Below are 17499 nucleotides of genomic sequence, written 5' to 3'. Positions count from 1 at the left end.
TCTGTAGGTCGCAGTGGGCGTCCTTCTGCGCCAGCTTGTGTTTTTTCACCGATGACGAGAATTTGGCGAGTCATTGGTAGCCTTGCTGGTGATTGTCGTCCTAGTAAGCCTTTCGAAGCGCTTGCACTGCTCAAGCGGAATCCTCTCGCTTGCTTGGCAGAGGAATTTGCAGATGCATTTGTACGTGCAAGCTCAGGAATTCATCCATGTGCTCGGCCTGCAACATCTACGTCTGTTATGGGCGCCCCGTTTACACTTCGAGAGCTACAGACAGCACTCAGCAGCCTGCAGCGTCGATGTGCACCAGGTCCTGACGGCATTACCAACCAGATGATGCAGAACCTACCTCTAGAACACCGGAAGGTGCTCCTAAGCTTTCTCAATCGAGTATGGGAGCCTGGAGACGTTCCTCCTTCATGGAAGGTGGCTTGTGTTGTCCCAGTGCTGAAACCCGGCAAAGAAATGACAGACTTGGCCTCGTATCGTCCTGTATCATTGACGTCGTGTGTGGCTAAGCTCATGGAAAAGCTGAAAAGTAAGCGTTTATCATGGTGGCTCAAAGATAGACGGGCTCTGCCAACATGCATGACGGGATTCCGCACAGGTTTAAGCGCGCAAGATAGCGTCTTGGACTTGATAAGCCACATTGAACATCAAAGAACTTTCGGCCTCTCAACACTAGCTATTTTCCTAGACGTATCAAAGGCTTATGATAGCGTCCTTCAGAGTTCAATACTGAATAGCTTGATGGACATAGGCGTACAGGGCTATCTTCTGCGATTCATTCACTCACTTATCAGCGATCGTAAAATTCAAGTGTGGTTAGGAAGTACCATAGGCACCGAAAGGGTGGTATCGTGAGGTGTACCTCAGGGAAGTGTTCTTTCCCTGCCGCTGTTTAATGTTTTAATGGCTGGTCTTCCCGTTGAAGTGCAAAAACATTGCAGGCATATCCATATGTCGATATATGCGGACGACATTTGCATTCGGTTAAGCGGATATCAACACAAGCGTTTAGCTCTGAAAGCTCGACAGGCATTACTTTCAGTTCAAAATTACCTTCAAGGTGTGGGGTTGACTCTCGGTGAAAACATCTGGCTTCATCATGTTTCCAGGTAGAGGAAGACGGTATGCGCGGCTCAAGATAGACCTTGATCAATCTTGCTTTCGTCAATTGAAGCACAAGGGCTTTTTGGGCGTCATTATTGACTACCGTCTACAGTGGCGACGAGCTATGGACTCTATTGTGACATCACTATCTCCGCGTCTCAATGTGATCCGTAGAGTTGCAAGTGAGCAATGGGGAAATGACCCTTCTTCAATGATGGGGCTGCACGATGCACATAGTGACGAGTCGAATAATGTACCAGCTCCCTTTAATTTCCCCCTCACTATCACAGCTGGAACGACTTGAGGTTTTGCACAGAAAGGGCTTAAGGAGGGCTCTTGGCGTTCCGCAGACTGCTCCTAACAATGCAGTATTCTATGAGTCTCTATCGAGACCTCTTAGCCTAGTCGCTTCACAAAGGTTATTGATGCAAATTGGACGCCTCAAACAGACGATAGCCGGTCGAGCCCTTACACAGAGCCTTCGAAAGAGATCCGAGTCCCGAGCGTACTTGGCCCTTAATACTTTTGGTTACCTAGGTCTTAACGCTAGAGGTCGAACTAAGAGGTTGAAACCACCTTGGTCTTTCGCGAGCCTCGATTCGTTGACAATTTCTCACGTTTGTGCTAAGCGGAGTTCTCCTTTGGTGGCAACGCGTTCGCTCGTACTGGAACATCTTGAAACTGAATATGCACGTCATCTTCAAATTTTTACTGATGGCTCTGTGGACAAGGTCAGAGGATCTAGTGCAGCTGCTTTTCACATTCCCTCCTTGAAGTATGATTGGTCGGTTCGCTTCACTGCAGTCGTGTCCTCCACAACGTCCGAAAGCATTGCCGTTGAGGCAGCTCTAAAGAAGCTACGGTTTTGTAGGCCTCAACCCGTTGTCATTCTTACAGATTCGAAATCCGCCCTTCAAAGGTTAGAGTATGGGTTCCCTACTGATGCTTTATGTCTAAGCTCCCTACGCTTATGTCTAATCTCCATATCAAAGGCTTCTCCATACGATTCCGATGGGTGCCCTCGAACATAGGTATCATAGGCAACGAGATGGCGGACAGCCTCGCCCATAGAGCGCTGTCTGGGAATCCTTTGAGAAAAGTGCCTCAAGAGGACAAGAGACTCTTTAGAGAAGCAGTGTCGTGCCACTTCAGCTCTTTGTGGAGCTCACCTCACAAGCCATGTGTGACTAAGGGTCCCAATAGAAACCAAGCCACTTTACTGCTCCGCATTCACACGGGCTCTGCTCGTACCCCTGCGTGGACGTGTAAGACTGGCCTGGCATTGTCTCCATTATGTTCAACGTGTGGTGTGTGCGGTGACATAGAACATTACCTTATGTGCTGTTCTCTGTATAACGCGGAAAGGAGTGTGTTATTCGGGTCCCTCAAGAAGACAGGAATTCCCCACAGCTCTCTTCAGGACATTGTTTTCCCGCGCGGGAACCAGTTAGGTAGGAAGGAGGTTTCTCGCCTTCTTTTAAATTACCTGCAGGACACGGATTTGGCCTCCACATGGTGACCTTAGGAGTGACTATGTGTAGTTGTGAGGGCTTTGTCTGATTTATATGATTTATGTATTTTAAGTGTCGCTACGGTGGAGCAATTGCCGGCAGCTACTGCAAGGCTAATCCCACCAGTAGCCTACAACCACTCAACTCAACTCAATTTTTGTTACAATTTTATGACCTTTCAAGAGATGGGGTCTGCGTCTAGTACCCCAATCTGGGTCGCCCTACTTTTATCGCATAACTCACCTCGATTGCCAGGGGAATGTACATCGCCTTTTTGTTTTCTGTTTCCTCGCACCTATCTTCTAATTTGCCCTGAAATCACGTATAACTTATCTGCCATCTTATGTAATCTTCTTATGATATTGCAATTGATGATTTATTTATCTCATGTTAATGTAACGCCGCTCGCTACAGTTCATTGACTGAAAGACAAGAACATCGTTAACTTTGTCGGCAGCAAGAAATGAACCAACAGGAATAATAGCAATGCTGACGTTATTCTTGTTATTTTATTACCTGAAACGATCTTTGAAGTTTACGTAGCCCCGAAAAAGATATCTTTATGGAAAAAACGTAAAAGCAACAACATCGTATTTGCTTCGAAAAGAAGCACGCCCCTCTTCCATACCTATAGGCCCAGCGTACTTGACAAAGTACACCTGCATTCATTTTCTTGTGAGGCTATAAATATGAATTGCATATGGAATGTCATGCATTCATTGTCCGCGCCATTCTTTTTTAAAACTTACATACAAACTGCAGCTTGGAGAAGCACATGGCATACTTGACAAAAAATAAAGAAAGTGTATGTGAAGCAGCACCTGCGGTGTTTAATACCTCTTTATCTATGGCGATGAACAGGTCAGATACATTATGCAGCAGACAGAATACTACTATGCCGTCGTCTTGGCAGGACCCCTTCCTAGCAAAACGGAGTACTAAGGAACACGCTGTTTTTTGGTTAATTACTTACTATTCAAAGTCGTACTGTGCTTTCAAAAGTACGCTGGCCGCTAGTGGGTTAATAGCAACCACAGAAAAAAAGTCAGATAAGTCATTCGGTAAATTACGTTCGTTCGATATTGCCCCAATAAGGACCACAAGCGTATGCTTACAGTTTGCTGACAACACTTGCCAAGGAAAAGTTCATTATCAGGATCATTCTTACGTGGAAGCGGTGGTCGCAAGTTCGCTTTGAAAAATGTAATAAAAGTCACGACCCAATCCACTCCGTGAAGGTAGATGACAAGCGAACTATTTAGCAGACGCCACAGAGGTGACGCAGAATTTTGAACAAAGGTAGGAACTCATTTATTGTAGAGGTCTGTGGTCATTGCGATGAAAGGTACGCACGCACATTCATTTATATACATTTGTGAGGACGACCATATATATATATATATATATATATATATATATATATATAGGTAATCTTCTGCATCCCGAGAGGAATGATCCATTGCAGTTTTTGCTTGCTCAGGAGCGTATGAACCATTCCATATGATGATAGTTTTTGTTGACGCAGAACAGAAATGTAGGGAAGCCTAGCCATAAACAGCTTCGCTGTAAAACGGCGTATTGTTCTTTTTTCTCTTGAGCGACCTTCAGCAATTCAGTACATTTCACCACGTGGTGAGCTGGTCGACAATAGATGGTATCATCAGGAGGTTAACGTTCATGCCCATGAACGGACACTGCTAGATGGCAGTGATTTTTACGTGAAATATGAGAAAAGCGATGCAGGATGTTCGACAGGTGACCACAACAGGCCATTTTTGAACGTGCTGTCTTCTTCTACTGTCTTTATTTCTGCTGCTCGCTTCCGGTCTTCTAAAGTAACTTCATTACCACTCGTCCACTTTGGCGTAGCCAGGGGGAAGGGGTTTGAGGGGCGGAATACACCCGCCTCCTGAAATTTTCTGACAAAATCTCCCCCTTCTTCCCTTTCTCACGGAACACAAAGTTTCAGGAGGAATGTTCAGAAAGAGCGGCGTGGATGAAAGAAAAAGGTTGAATGTGAAAGCAAGTGTAGGGCTAGCGGCTGTGCGAAGGGAGGGAGGAGAGAAGGCCTTATGGAGGCGCTCACCTCTACCATGCACAAGCACAATAAAAGTCTTCGCCGTCGCGCCAATAACAAATCAGCGAAAGGGGCGGTTTAGTACGCGTCCCCGTCAGCTCGCGTCTGATTGTGGAAAAAATGACTACATTTGTTCGCAGAAAGAAAAAGAACTGTGCTAACCGCACGTGCGATGGCTGACACCTGAACGTTGGCCAGATAAGAGATTGGTGCAATGAAGAGGAAACCGAACTGGAGAAAGCACATAATAGTGGGAAGCCAAGAAGTAGAGAGGGGCCTATTCACAATAATTACGGTATTTACAATACTGAGCATTAGTGCAATTTACTCAGACAATTCACCTTCCATGCAGGGGACCCACTGGTTAGTGGGCATGAATAGGGCGAGCTGACAATTGGGAGAGCCCATTTCAAGAGGCCCTGTTGCATATAGTATCATTGCAGAAATTTTCAGGCGCGTTAGCTTCGTTCACCGCTGGTAGCGAAGCGTTTTCTAAGTGAACACACAAGTTCATCCACGTCGCTATTCTCCACCGGCGCGTATGCCTATGAAATGCACAAAGCGATTACGCGAGCGAAGAGAAAGAAAAACTGTATATTGAAAAGAAGATCGATAAGCACGCAAGAAGCGTTCTGAATGCACCGCAGATTTTTCCTTGTTGAAAGAACGATGAGTTTGTTGTTCTCTGGAGAACGGCCAGAGCTTGCTTTGTGCTGGTAACCAGTTGCGCCCACAAAGTGCACCACTGATGAGATCCTCCGTGAATAATTTGAAGCATGGACGGATAGGCACCGAAAAGGTTTTCTCAGCTGGAGAACCCCCCCACCCAACTTCCTTGAAGGCAATGTTTAGGGCAGCTACATTTAGACCACCCTCTTACGCCGCTTTCGGAGCTAAAAATAGGAAAAAGCGTTGCTCGGCTCCTGTAGCAGGCAGAACATTACGGCTTCACCCAAGACGCGCCTCTCGCTCATTACGGATTGTGTTAGCCATAACTGATGAAGGGTGATCGCCGCTAAACATTAAACACACTGAAAAACATGGCACGAGTGCATACTTAAAACTTTGGGGCATGCTTGCTCCTTACTAAGCCTCCATGACGTCAAAAAGCTTCTAATTTCTGGTACTTGACCGAATCGTTGACCACACTGTGCGGAAGAAAAGCATTTCGAAAGTATTGCGACTTGATTGTTTGGGAAACGCATAATACGCAACACCGCTCCCATCTTATTATTACTTTCCCTTGTGCCTCACTTTCATTGAGTAAACAAACTTGAAGAGATCTTGCTGGAGGCTCTAAATAATTTGTACACGTTGTTAAGAATGAAAACAGCGCAAAAAAGAGACAAGACAGAAAGATCTAAAGAATGCTGATTTGCGGACGGTAAAATATGTCAAGGACGGGGTTACAGGACAAGGGAGGCTAAGAAATAGCCACAACATACAGGTGAGAGGGGTGGCAGGTGAATGGCCGCGTCCTCCACAAAGCGACGCCGCCTTGAAAAGGTGAACAGAAATATGGGAAATTTATTGGCCCCCAGTCCGATTGCGACAGTGAACGACGGAAAAGAGTTTTAAGGACGAGAGTGCAGTAACGGATACGAGGAGGGGAGGGGGGGGGGGGCTACAGCGCGCATAAAAGGCGTCGAGAACGAAGGTGGCGAAAAATTACGAACACCAGGAGAGCGGCTCCACACTGCCCAATCCTTCTACACCAGACGGCTGTGGCCAGTCACCTTGCTGAAGTTCACCTACCCTGTCGTAACATATGGTGCTGAGAGCCCACTATAACAAAGCGTCTCTACATTTTTAAGAACAGCCGGGTGTCAGGAGACTTGACATGTTCAAATGTATCGGTGCTGTTATCCCTTCTTTTACTGCGAACTAAGGATACCGCCATTTTGACAAAAGTATCCAACACGGAAAGCATCCCTGGTTCGGAGTGTCTGCTTTGTCGGTTCCCGAGTGTGATCAAATTAGCACATGTGATGCGTAATCAGGACTGCAATTCCATGATGGCAAGTTCCCTCCAAACATTTTTTCGAACAAGTCGGACAGCAGGTCAATGAAAGTGTGCTAGATTGCATCACATGATAATGTCGAAGGTATCAAGCTTCATTCCTGTTTATTGAATCTAGAAGAATATAGCTGGCGTACAGAGCCGGAACGCCGATTGAGTAATAGGTGACCTGCAGAATAGCGCCCGCCTTCTTTCGTGCGTAGACGCAGCCGAACCAGTCACTAGACGATCTGGCTGGAAAACAACGCTTATCTCAGCCGTTATCTCGCCTGCAACAAGTATCTTTCAAAGCGAAGCATTCTTTGCCTCTTACTTCGGCTTTCACTCTGATGCTGCTCCTGTGGGCTGCTGCGACTGCTGTTTTCTGGCACCCCGCGAATGCCGGCCACGTCAGGACGTAGTTGAGAATCGCGCCACTAACGCCAGCTGCGTCGGGACCTGGTCCAGACGGGGCCGTGTGACAAAACATAAAAGGCATGCGCTGTCGGTGTTCTATTTCAAGACGTTTATTTATGAGTTGTCATTCTCAATTATTCGAGGAATAACTTAGGGAAGAATTTAAGACCCGACGTGCGCCACGTGGAAGGCCGGAGCGGTTGCGTTTCAGGGCCGGTATTTTGCAGCGATGACTTTTCCGATTCTATGCGTTTTCAGGCTTTTTCTCGCTTGTCCAGTGCTCAGCGCGACAGTCTGCCAACATTATCAACGGGATCAGGCGGCCGTGTGTGCTCTGTCCTGCAATCTTAAAGCATTACGATCCTAACACGGATGGGCGATGCCCGCACTGTGGGGAGACCTGTGATATCTTGCACACGGTGTGGGCATGTACTCAAAATCCCCACTTCCCCCCTTCCCCTTCCAGAGAGGGAGACTGCCCTCCTCGCTTGAGTCCCAAAGGGCTCTGGTGAAACGGGCGAGAGACGGGGCATTGTCATGCGATGTCCCGGACTAGGGACGCCGACCATGTAGTGGGGCCACTCTGTGGCTCCCAAACTCTCTTGCAGCAATTAAAAGTTTTCACCACCACCACCACCGTGTGTGGTGGATGATAAGAATAGCATAGAATAAGGCATAAGGCATCGCTACAAAATAGCGGCGCAGGATGATTATTTGCCAAGCGACGCCCCCGACGTCGACACCACGTTTCCTACGACGCGGGGCCCTTAACGCTATCGCGTTAGTACACGACAGGAGTGGGGCACAAAGGAAAGGCGACCAGAGAAGCTCGTGTCGAGATTCACGCCGCGTCGCATCTGCACCGTGCACTCTGGACGCCTAACTAGGCGTGACCCCTCTCAAGTGATGTGCACGAGCTACCGCGCTTGTCTCCGTGCTCACCCGCAACAGCAACGACAGCAAAGGGAGGAGGTGGGGAGAATGTTAGCGAGGGAATAGAGAGAGAGAGAGAAATGATGCAGTCTCGTGAGATACAACGCTACAACCCAGAATGCCGACGAAGCGTGCACGTAGTGCCGACGAGACGAAGGCTCGCACAAAGCCTCGAGTGGAGCGCAACAAACAGAAACGGAGCAGGTAGCATTTCACATCCCGCCACGACCGTCGTATGCCGTCAATACATCACCCCCAAATAACGTCAATGAACGCAAACAGTAAACAAAGCTTCGCTTACGTCGATTCCCAGAGTGGGTGGGATCTGCATATTTTTTGTTCGTTGATATTGTTTTCAGTGCCTATCGTTCTTGCTATATCTGCGTCAAATAATAATTGAAGGGAACGCCAGTACCTTTCGGTTCACGAAAAACGGATAGGCGGCGGATTTTCATGGCCCACTTGGAGATATCCAGCTTTGCTGTCTTTCCCGGCTCTTTGGCGTTTTACTTATTTTATTTGTTTCACAGATACTGCCACTCCCTACAGGGATTTTAGCTCTTCTCCACAGACTCTATTCCTCCCTCTGAGTGCGTTCTGTCGGGGGAGGAGCGCGACCTCAAAAGTTTTGCAATTTCGGAGAAAATTTGTTGTCCTCATGTGGTTCCCGACTCTACACTTAGCTGTAGCAAGAAAATCTTGTATTGTTGCCGTTGAAATGGTGTTGAAACCATCGAAACCTAGAAGATCGAGTAGCGGGTTTGGAGTGGTAAAGGCGAAGATGTCCAATGGTAAGAATCATTGTTCTGCTAGAATGTGCACGCGAACGTCGTGGTACAAAAATACATATCTCGCGCATGCGCACAGCACATGTGCAAAGGGTAGGTCGCTATGTGTTACGTTGTTCACTATGGGTTTGTAAACTGTGCTGCTTAAATAAATGCGTGGCAAAAACCAAGCAGCGCTCAACACGGGAGCAAACGAAGAGGCGGGGCAATGCGCTTTCTTTTCCTTTGGTCCCGTTTTTATCGCTGTTCGTTTTTCCAAATCATGTACCGACTGGGTCATCAACACACGGTATATACGTACATTAAGGTGTAACGAAAAAGTGAGTCTCCTTTTTTTAATATCACCATTTTTAATATAGCACGAATATGATAGCATGATTTGATGCATACTGGTTGGAACGCCTTAGCAAAGAAAAACTTTTGTCAGAAGTTAAGTAAAATATTGTTTCGGCAACGTGGTAACGTGCATTCTCGTTGGCATATCGATTTACAAGCGTTGTCGAAAAAACACTTTGCTTAACTCCCGACATATATACACAGGGTGTCCTGACTATTAAGCATCAGTAAGTAAAAATATGCAAATGCCATGTAGCTGGACAGAACCAAGGTAATGTTGTTTGCCGTCGCATGCAGATACTAAGATTATTTGACAGCGTAAGCGGTGATGGGCTCATACCAACAGCCGTATCGGGTGGCGATAGTGTCCACCACAGCCGGTGTCCGGTGTCCGTAGCATCTATCGCCGGGAATGCGAAAAAAAAGGGCCCAGTTGCCGACGGGATCAAATCCAGGCCCGTTGCATGGGAGGCAGCTACTCCACGATTGAGCCACTCCAACTTTTTCTTTCTTTTTCTTTGTTACCGACATGGCAACATACAAAACAAGACATTTTAGCAATACATGACCGTCACGATAAAAGTCTCTGCTATTGGTTGGCTAACACGGGGGCTAAAAGGACTTGAAGTTCGCAAGTTCAGGCATCAAACTGAGCCCTGTTGTTTTCTTTTTTTGCGAATTATCCATTTCCTTAATATAACAAATGCTTTCGGCGAAGTATTCTCTAGCAGGTCGAGCGTGTTTTTCAGCATGTCTCACGGCCATTCTAGCTTTCCATAAACTATGCAAGGACAACCGCATGAACATGTCATATGGTAGAGTGTCTTAATTTACAGTACGCGAGAAACGAATCCCGTATGGCGTAATCGGTAAGTCCTTGTTTAGGATTCTCTGTAAGATATCTTAATAAAACACCGCATCGCAGCATTGAAGAAATATGTGTTCGATGGTTTCGGGTTTCCAGCAAAGTAAACAGTTGACGCTACAAGGCGCAATAAGTCCTTTTTCCTCTAGCCATGGTTTGGCAAGTAAAGTACTAGGGCGGAGCTGGAAAAAGCATTTTACCGACGGACGTACTGGGATTCGTTTTACTCTTTTCAGCGTGTTCTTTTCAGGTCCAATGCATAATATCGAGCGATAGAGTGGTGCCAGCAACATTACGTCTGTCAGGTCCTTATATAAACGCTTTCGTGGTTCCTGACTTTACTGTTTCGTTCCGTTAAAAAGTAGAAGACTAGGTCTTGCACATTTACTCATAAAGCGGCTTGTGTCGGAGCTTTGTTTACTTACGGTTTACTTACTTGTCGGTGCAGTCAAGGCAGAGTGCGTGATTTCCTAAAACAAGTAGTCTGGGCTTTTCCGCTGCTGAAGGTTCGGTTTTTCATAGTGCAGTGAGCCACACCAGCGCTTGCGGGGATGCAGCGGAAACTGCCCTATAAACGTGTCGTAGCGCGCGAGAAGACACGCGATATGACATGCGTGCTGCGTAGCGTCGATACGTGCACATTTTGCATTGCACTTGCATATTATTACACCAGGTGGTGGCGGTGGTAAACGTTATTGAAAGGGGAAAGGGGGATGTGGCCGAGGGATCGGGCTCAAGTAAGGCCACGGGCCTGCTTGGCCTTCTCCGCCCAGTCCACCAGTTCAAGCTGTCGGTCGACGTCCCCGGAGCTGAGTCAGGCTGTCCCGTCAGTCTCGCTGCAGACGGGGGGATGAGAAAATGGGAGCGAGGTGCATTCCCACATTATGTGTGTCAGTGTCCCTGTTTGTCAACAGGGCCTACATTGGTCGCTTTCCTTGCCCCCTGTGATTTTGTTAATGTACTCTTGGTGTGGGCATGTGTTTGTCGGGAGTCGCCTAAATGCGACCGCTCGCGTTTTATCGAGTTGCTTGGCCGGCGGTGGGAGCGCACTACGCCTCAAGCGATACCTATGGCCCATTTCGTGATAAGTCTTGCAGGGTTCCTCGTGTCTCTCCTGCTCATTCACGCCGTCCGCATCCGCGGACGAGGCTCGGCGCGTGAGATCTTGAGCCAAACTGTGAGCAGACGCGTTGCCGGGCACTGCCGCGTGAGCGGGGGTCCACGCGAGAGTTTTCAAGCCGCTTAGGGGCCGCTGCGTGAGGACATGGTGCGCCTGTTTGGAAATTCTACCGCGGACGAAATTTCCAATGGCCTGCTTGCTATCGCTGATGACGGTATTCGCTTCCGCATGCATGGCTATGGCAGTCGCGCTTTCCTCCGATTCCACCACTCGGGCAGCCGGACTTGTTCTGTGTTCTACGAATCCTCCGTTGGGATCCGCTACGACCGCGGTCATGAGGTCACCGTGAGGGTGTCTCGCTGCGTCTGTGTAGACCACTCCATCTTACGAGCCGCAGCACCGCCAAATGGCTTCACTACGGGCCTGCCGACGGCCCTGATGGAACTCGGGGTCCATGTTGCGGGGTAGCGGCGGGGCATAAATATGCCCCCTGACCTTTCACGGAATCGTCATGTACTCTGTAACCTCGGGGATGGCCTCGAGACAGAGCTTCCGGAGGACTGTGCGGCCAGCCGGGGTTAGCGAGAGACGACGGACTTGGGCTGTGTGGTGAGCGTCTAAGAGCTCCTTGATCGTGCTGTGCATGCCTAAGGCCTCTAGCCTTGCGGCCACCGCGCACTACACACTACAGCTCATTCGCGGGGTGGCTAATCGGCACCACGGCATGGGCGAGCGCGAGCTGTTTCGATTTGTGCAGGCATACATAACCAGTAGAACCATGTACTCGACACCATATGCCAAACTCGCAGCCACGGACTTAGCCAAATTACACCAGGTAGAGCGCCATGTATCAAATGCACATGGAGCGGTACAAGGCAGTTAAAGAAGGTTTGAGGAAGAAAAAGAAGTTGATGGATATGTATACAAGAATGCTAGAAGAAAATATATACATTCGCTACCTAATTAAATCAAGCTGGCTGGGTGACTAAATCACTGCCGCGTTTCAAGGCGGATGGCAATAAATCGTGATCATGAACGTCGTATCGTGCCACTTGCCTTAGAATGTGAGATTCGCGCCGCGTAGCGTCTATGCGTGCGCCCTTTGCACTGCAGTTGCATATTGTTACAGCAGGTGGCACGCCATGTAGCAGCTGCATAGGCAGAGGTGCAAGGTAGATAGGGAAGCCTTGAGGAAGAAAAAATATATTATGGAGATATATGAATATTGATATATTGATGAAACATGTGACATACCTGAATAATTCAAGCAGGCTAGGTGACTGTTTTTCACCGCTCCGTTTCAAAAGTAATGTCACTGAATCGGCACCACCATCATTACCACCGTATTGCACCATTTGACATGCGCGTTGCGTAGCATCGATACCTACAAACTTTGCATTGCTTTTCAGTTATATTCCACAAGGTCACCCGACATGTAGCAGTTGCACATAGCAATTGGATGCTGCATGTGGCTGACCCTGGAAGTAGCAGGCTAGGTGACTACTGGCCACCTTCCCGTTTGGAAGGGGATGCCATCATTGTCATCACCATCATCAACAGCGACGTACCGTGCCACGAGTCAAGGGATGCGACATGTGCGCCACGTAGTTTGGATACCGTTTCAGTACACGTTATGACCTCTCCTCGCATGAGATGAACCTGAAGAAGCGATTCGTAGAGCTATGCGCCCTGCTGCAACCAGGCAACATCGGGCTTAGCAGACCGCTGTGCAGAGAGCAGGAGAAGCCGCAGCTCGCCGTCGACCCCGGTGGGTAAGTTCGGATCGTTCTCGTGAAAACGACGCGAAGACCTGTAGTGCGTGGTGCCGAAAATGGAGCTCCGGTGTAGCCGCTCCTCCAGCTTACGCTGTGACTGTGCTGCGTGTGCCGCACAGGCCTGTGAGTTTTTCCTTTGTTGCGTCAATTCATGCCTGATCAGTGTGTACACGTCATATCAGATTGGGAGCTATCGCGGCTTTCATGACGTTGCAGGACAGGCGAAGTGGTGGTGGTGCGAAATGTTTTTGCATTCCGCCTAATTACATAATTAGTTTTATATAAGTAATGAACTTCTCAAATATTAGAACTTGATGAAAAGTGTCAATGAGAAAATTGTAGAACAACATAAAAAACTCCCGATACAGCGTTCTGTTACTCTATACGTGCTTCAGAAAAAAAGTGTTTTTCTGAGCGTGAAAGAAGCCAGCGAATAGGCGCGAAGTGCCTCGAGTAGGCAGTCGCGCGGAACACTAATTAAACACGATTCTCAAGACCATGATATTCAGTATTATGAAGGCGCGCTCATGCGCTTGTTGCGTGAAGCGAGTTATTACTTGAACGTGTTCGCAGCGGGCACATTAGATACTTCGCCCGGAGCAATTTTATGCTTTCTGTATGAGAATTAGATACAGCTCCGTGGCTGGAACTTTCATGAGTACAAGTAGGTAGCAAAACTCTCCACGTAATACAAACGTCATGACTATACCTGCAATCGAAGTATGTCTTCAGGTTGAAAAAACGTCGAGTAAACTAATGCAAATACTAAGGCTCAATATAAACGGATCAAGACAAGGAAACTTCGAAGTTACAACTGAGTGAGGTAATGCAAGATGCGACAGCAATGTGCGAGGCTAGGCAGCAACGATGAGTTCTCATTATCATGTTATAAGGACACATTCAGGCCCAGGCTGCATGTGATTACCAAGCGATATCAGAAAACACGCCACGCGCATGTGCGTCCCTGCATATCCGGGGGCGCTCAGCCATTGACTCATCTTTCTAGAGAATTCGTCCGAGCGGCAGGCAACTCCGCGATAGCCACTATCTGTACGCGGCTTATGTTCAAGTGCCGCTCACTACGACATAAAGGTCGCCGTCAACAACACCTAGGCAGACGGGAGAGGACAGCCGAAAAGGCTTCAGATGCTCACTGCAGCCATGAAAGCGACAGGGTTGCTAAGTGCCCGATGCATTTCATGTATACTCATCATTGCAGCACTGTCAAGCTCGCCCACTACTGGTGAGCCGGTGAACCTTACCCTTTACTACGAAGGGTTGTGTCCCGACAGCCAGGATTTCATTCTTGGTCAGCTGTGGCCAACTTTCGGAAAGCTAGAAGAATACCTCGACTTGGATCTCCTGCCATTCGGCAATGCTGACATGAAAGTCGCCAACGGAACGATCACCTTCCGCTGCCAGCACGGTCCCGGCGAGTGCCTCGTCAACGAAGTGCAAACGTGCGCCGTCAAGTATGTGCACCCGACCAGGAGACTGCTAGATTTCGTCGCCTGCATGCTCCGCCAGCCCGACCCGACCCAAGCAGGTGAGCCTTGTGCACGGAAAGTGGGCACCGACTGGGCTGTCCTGGACAGGTGCAGCCGGGGACCCGAGGGTACTCGGCTCCTCTACGAAATGGGCAAGAGGACGCGGGGGCACCAGCCTCCGATCGAATATGTGCCCTACGTGGAGATTAACGGCTATCACAACGAGACCATGCAAGAACAGGTGCAGGAAGACCTTTTTCGCTTCGTCTGCAAGCTCTTGGAGCCAGCACCACCTAAAGTCTGCATGAATGGGGCAACCGGAGGTCGCTGTTTTAGAAGTGCCGCTTCTCACTTTCCTTCCCGAAGAGCATGATTTTCCTATGCAAGTTATAACATCATGACATGTTTCCCGCGGCACAAGTGCCACTATAGCGTATTCATCTGTAGGTCTCAAATGTTTGAACTTAGGGCGGCACAAGAAAAAAAGTACATGCAGTAAAAGGAGCTGAGGAACCAAACTAGTTTCTCTAAAGGCGGAAGGATCCTTCTCTGTGTGGGCTAAATAAACATTCCTGTCTCTTTCACCCTCTAAAAAACTCGTAGTTTATTTCGCGAGAAAACGTGAATGCTTTTTTCTGTTCGTGTTATGATCGCGAACAAGAATGTGTATATATTAAATGCGTATTGCATGAGTCAAATATATATATATATATATATATATATATATATATATATATATATATATATATATATATATATATATATATATATAAAGAACGAGAAGAAAGGGCGTTAACCGAGCGACCCGTTCTTGTTATTCATATCATCAGCAGCCAACGAACAAAGACACCAAGGACAACACAGGGGAAATTACACAGGGGAAATTGATAAATAATGAAATTGAAAGTGGTTGAACAAACAACTGGCCGCAGGTGAGGAACAACCCCACGTCTTTCGCATTACGCGTGCGATGCTCTACCAGTTATTTCTTCAACCACTTTCAATTCAATTATTTATAATTTCTTTATTTCAGTTAGTAAGTACAAGTAATTTCCCGTGTGTTGTCCTTGGTGTCTTTGTCTGCTCAGGAGCAACCTGGCGAGCTGTATCGGCGCGCGCTATGGCATCGCGAACGCATGAACGCATGGCATGAACTTATAGCAGCGGGAAGTAAAAGACGGAGTTGGTTCGCGTCCATAGAGACGATAAAATGGCTAGTAGCCAGTGTTGTCATGCCTGGACGAGTTGTAGGGAAAAGTAACATAAAAGTAGCGTCCCAATCGCTGTGGTCGGCTGGAACGTACATTGAAATCATATCAGTCAGAGTTCGCTCACGGGCTCTGTGAGTTCATTTGTTTGCGGGCGATAAGTGGTTGTGAGCTCATGGAAGGTACAGCGTGAACGAAGGATGTCTGCGGCGACGCGACACAGCAAGTACCGGCCTTGTACGTCGGTCAGAAACTGTCGAGCAGCGCCATGATGTAACATGACAGCAGGTGGCTAGCGTACTCAATAACGCAGTGGTGTTCGCAATGACCGTGAGCGAGGACGGTGCCGATTCCATGGCCGCTGGCATCCGTGCGGACTTCCATCGGCGAAATCGGATCAAAATGCGCTAAACAAACTTGGAGGACGCTTAAGTTGCGCCTTTAAGAATGGAACGCGATAGCATCCAAAGATCCCTCACTTCTCCCGCTTACCGGCAACTGCGGCCTATGGGACCACGAAACACTGGCGGCGAACGCTATGCTCGAAGGCGAGCTTACTGGTAGAAACGCCGCCTCTCGCGCGGGCCGATCCCGGAGGTAGTGCACAGACAGCCACGCAAAAAGATTACATTACTTGCAGCTTTCCGTTATTGTTTCGCGCTTTTAACTTTCTGCCTGAGAATATTTAACATAAAAGGCATGCGCTGTCGGAGTTTTGTTTGATGACATTTGTTTGTGGGCTGTCATACTCAAAATTCCGAGGAATAACTTTGTCAAGAATGTAACAGAAGGTATCTGCAATTTTAGCGATAGAATGGAGTGGCAACATAACCCGCATATACCGCATGTCATATGGCAAGGCGTTGTGTATACATATACGTAAATATAGATAGGAATATTCGCGCATGGGGACGCCGGCGGCGGACGCTGACAACGGATTTTCTGCGACACGGGGCCCTTAAGGCTATCCCGTTATTAGGAGAACAACCACCGAAAAACCGGAAGCTTTGGCCGAGCCCCTGGTAAAAGCAACGTCTTTTTGGAGGAGCGCCGTAAGGGGACGCACAATGTCAGCAAAATTGCGGATGAAACGGCGAAAATAGAAGCACAATCCTATGAAGCTTCGTACATCTTTATCCGAAGAAGGTACGGGAAAATTCTTCACGGCGCGAACTTTTTCAGGATCGGGCTCGAGGCCTGCCACGTTGACGAGATGCCCGTTACGGTTATTTCAGCGCGTCCGAAACGTCATTCTGAGCAGTCGAGCTGGAGGGTGGCATTGCGGAATAACATGATAATGGCGGAAAAGGGCTCAAGGTGGCTGTTAAATGCGGGTGATAATAGCGATGACATCATCAATCTAGCAAAAGCAGGTTGACCATTTGAAGCCACGAAGAAGCGAATTCATCATGCGCTCGAATGTGGCCAGCACATTGTGAAAGGCATGACTTTAAACTGATACAGGCTATCCGGAGTTACAAATGCGTTTTTTTTTCTCGGCCCAGTGGATCAACAGCAACCTGCCAATAACATGAGTGAAGGTCAATAGACGAGAAATACTGGGCGTCGTAGAGACGGTTGAGTGGGTCGTATAGACGGGACAAGCGATAAACGTCTCTCTTCGTGATGTTGTTGAGCCGTCGATGACATGAAACATGAGAACAGGTCGGAGAGGTGATACGGAACGACGACGTGGAGAAGGCGGCCTGCGGCGAGATTCTCGAGAATTCAGAGGCGTGTTGGTAGAGTACGGAGGAGAGGGGGATCGGTGAAATGAAGAGCGGTAGGAGATTCTGTCGTAGCCCCTTGCTGGATGGACGCCTGTTCGCTTTTCGGATGTATAACCACGTTGCTCACCCTGTTGACGCCGTCG

The 17499-nt window shown here is 48.2% G+C and overlaps 1 protein-coding gene across 1 annotated transcript; it reads left to right on the top strand.

Moving 5' to 3' along the window:
• The first annotated feature begins 14006 nt into the window (after nt 1-14006).
• LOC142579829 (gamma-interferon-inducible lysosomal thiol reductase-like) lies at nt 14007-15014 on the top strand. Its single transcript, XM_075690415.1, has one exon. It carries the CDS (start codon nt 14078-14080, stop codon nt 14789-14791), a length of 714 nt encoding a protein of 237 aa, XP_075546530.1. The 5' UTR covers nt 14007-14077; the 3' UTR covers nt 14792-15014.
• Nucleotides 15015-17499: the final 2485 nt, after the last annotated feature.

This window comes from Dermacentor variabilis, chromosome 4 (genome assembly GCF_050947875.1).
Source record: "Dermacentor variabilis isolate Ectoservices chromosome 4, ASM5094787v1, whole genome shotgun sequence".
In the NCBI taxonomy this organism is placed as follows: domain Eukaryota; kingdom Metazoa; phylum Arthropoda; class Arachnida; order Ixodida; family Ixodidae; genus Dermacentor; species Dermacentor variabilis.
This window is presented reverse-complemented; position numbering and strand designations above follow the sequence as displayed.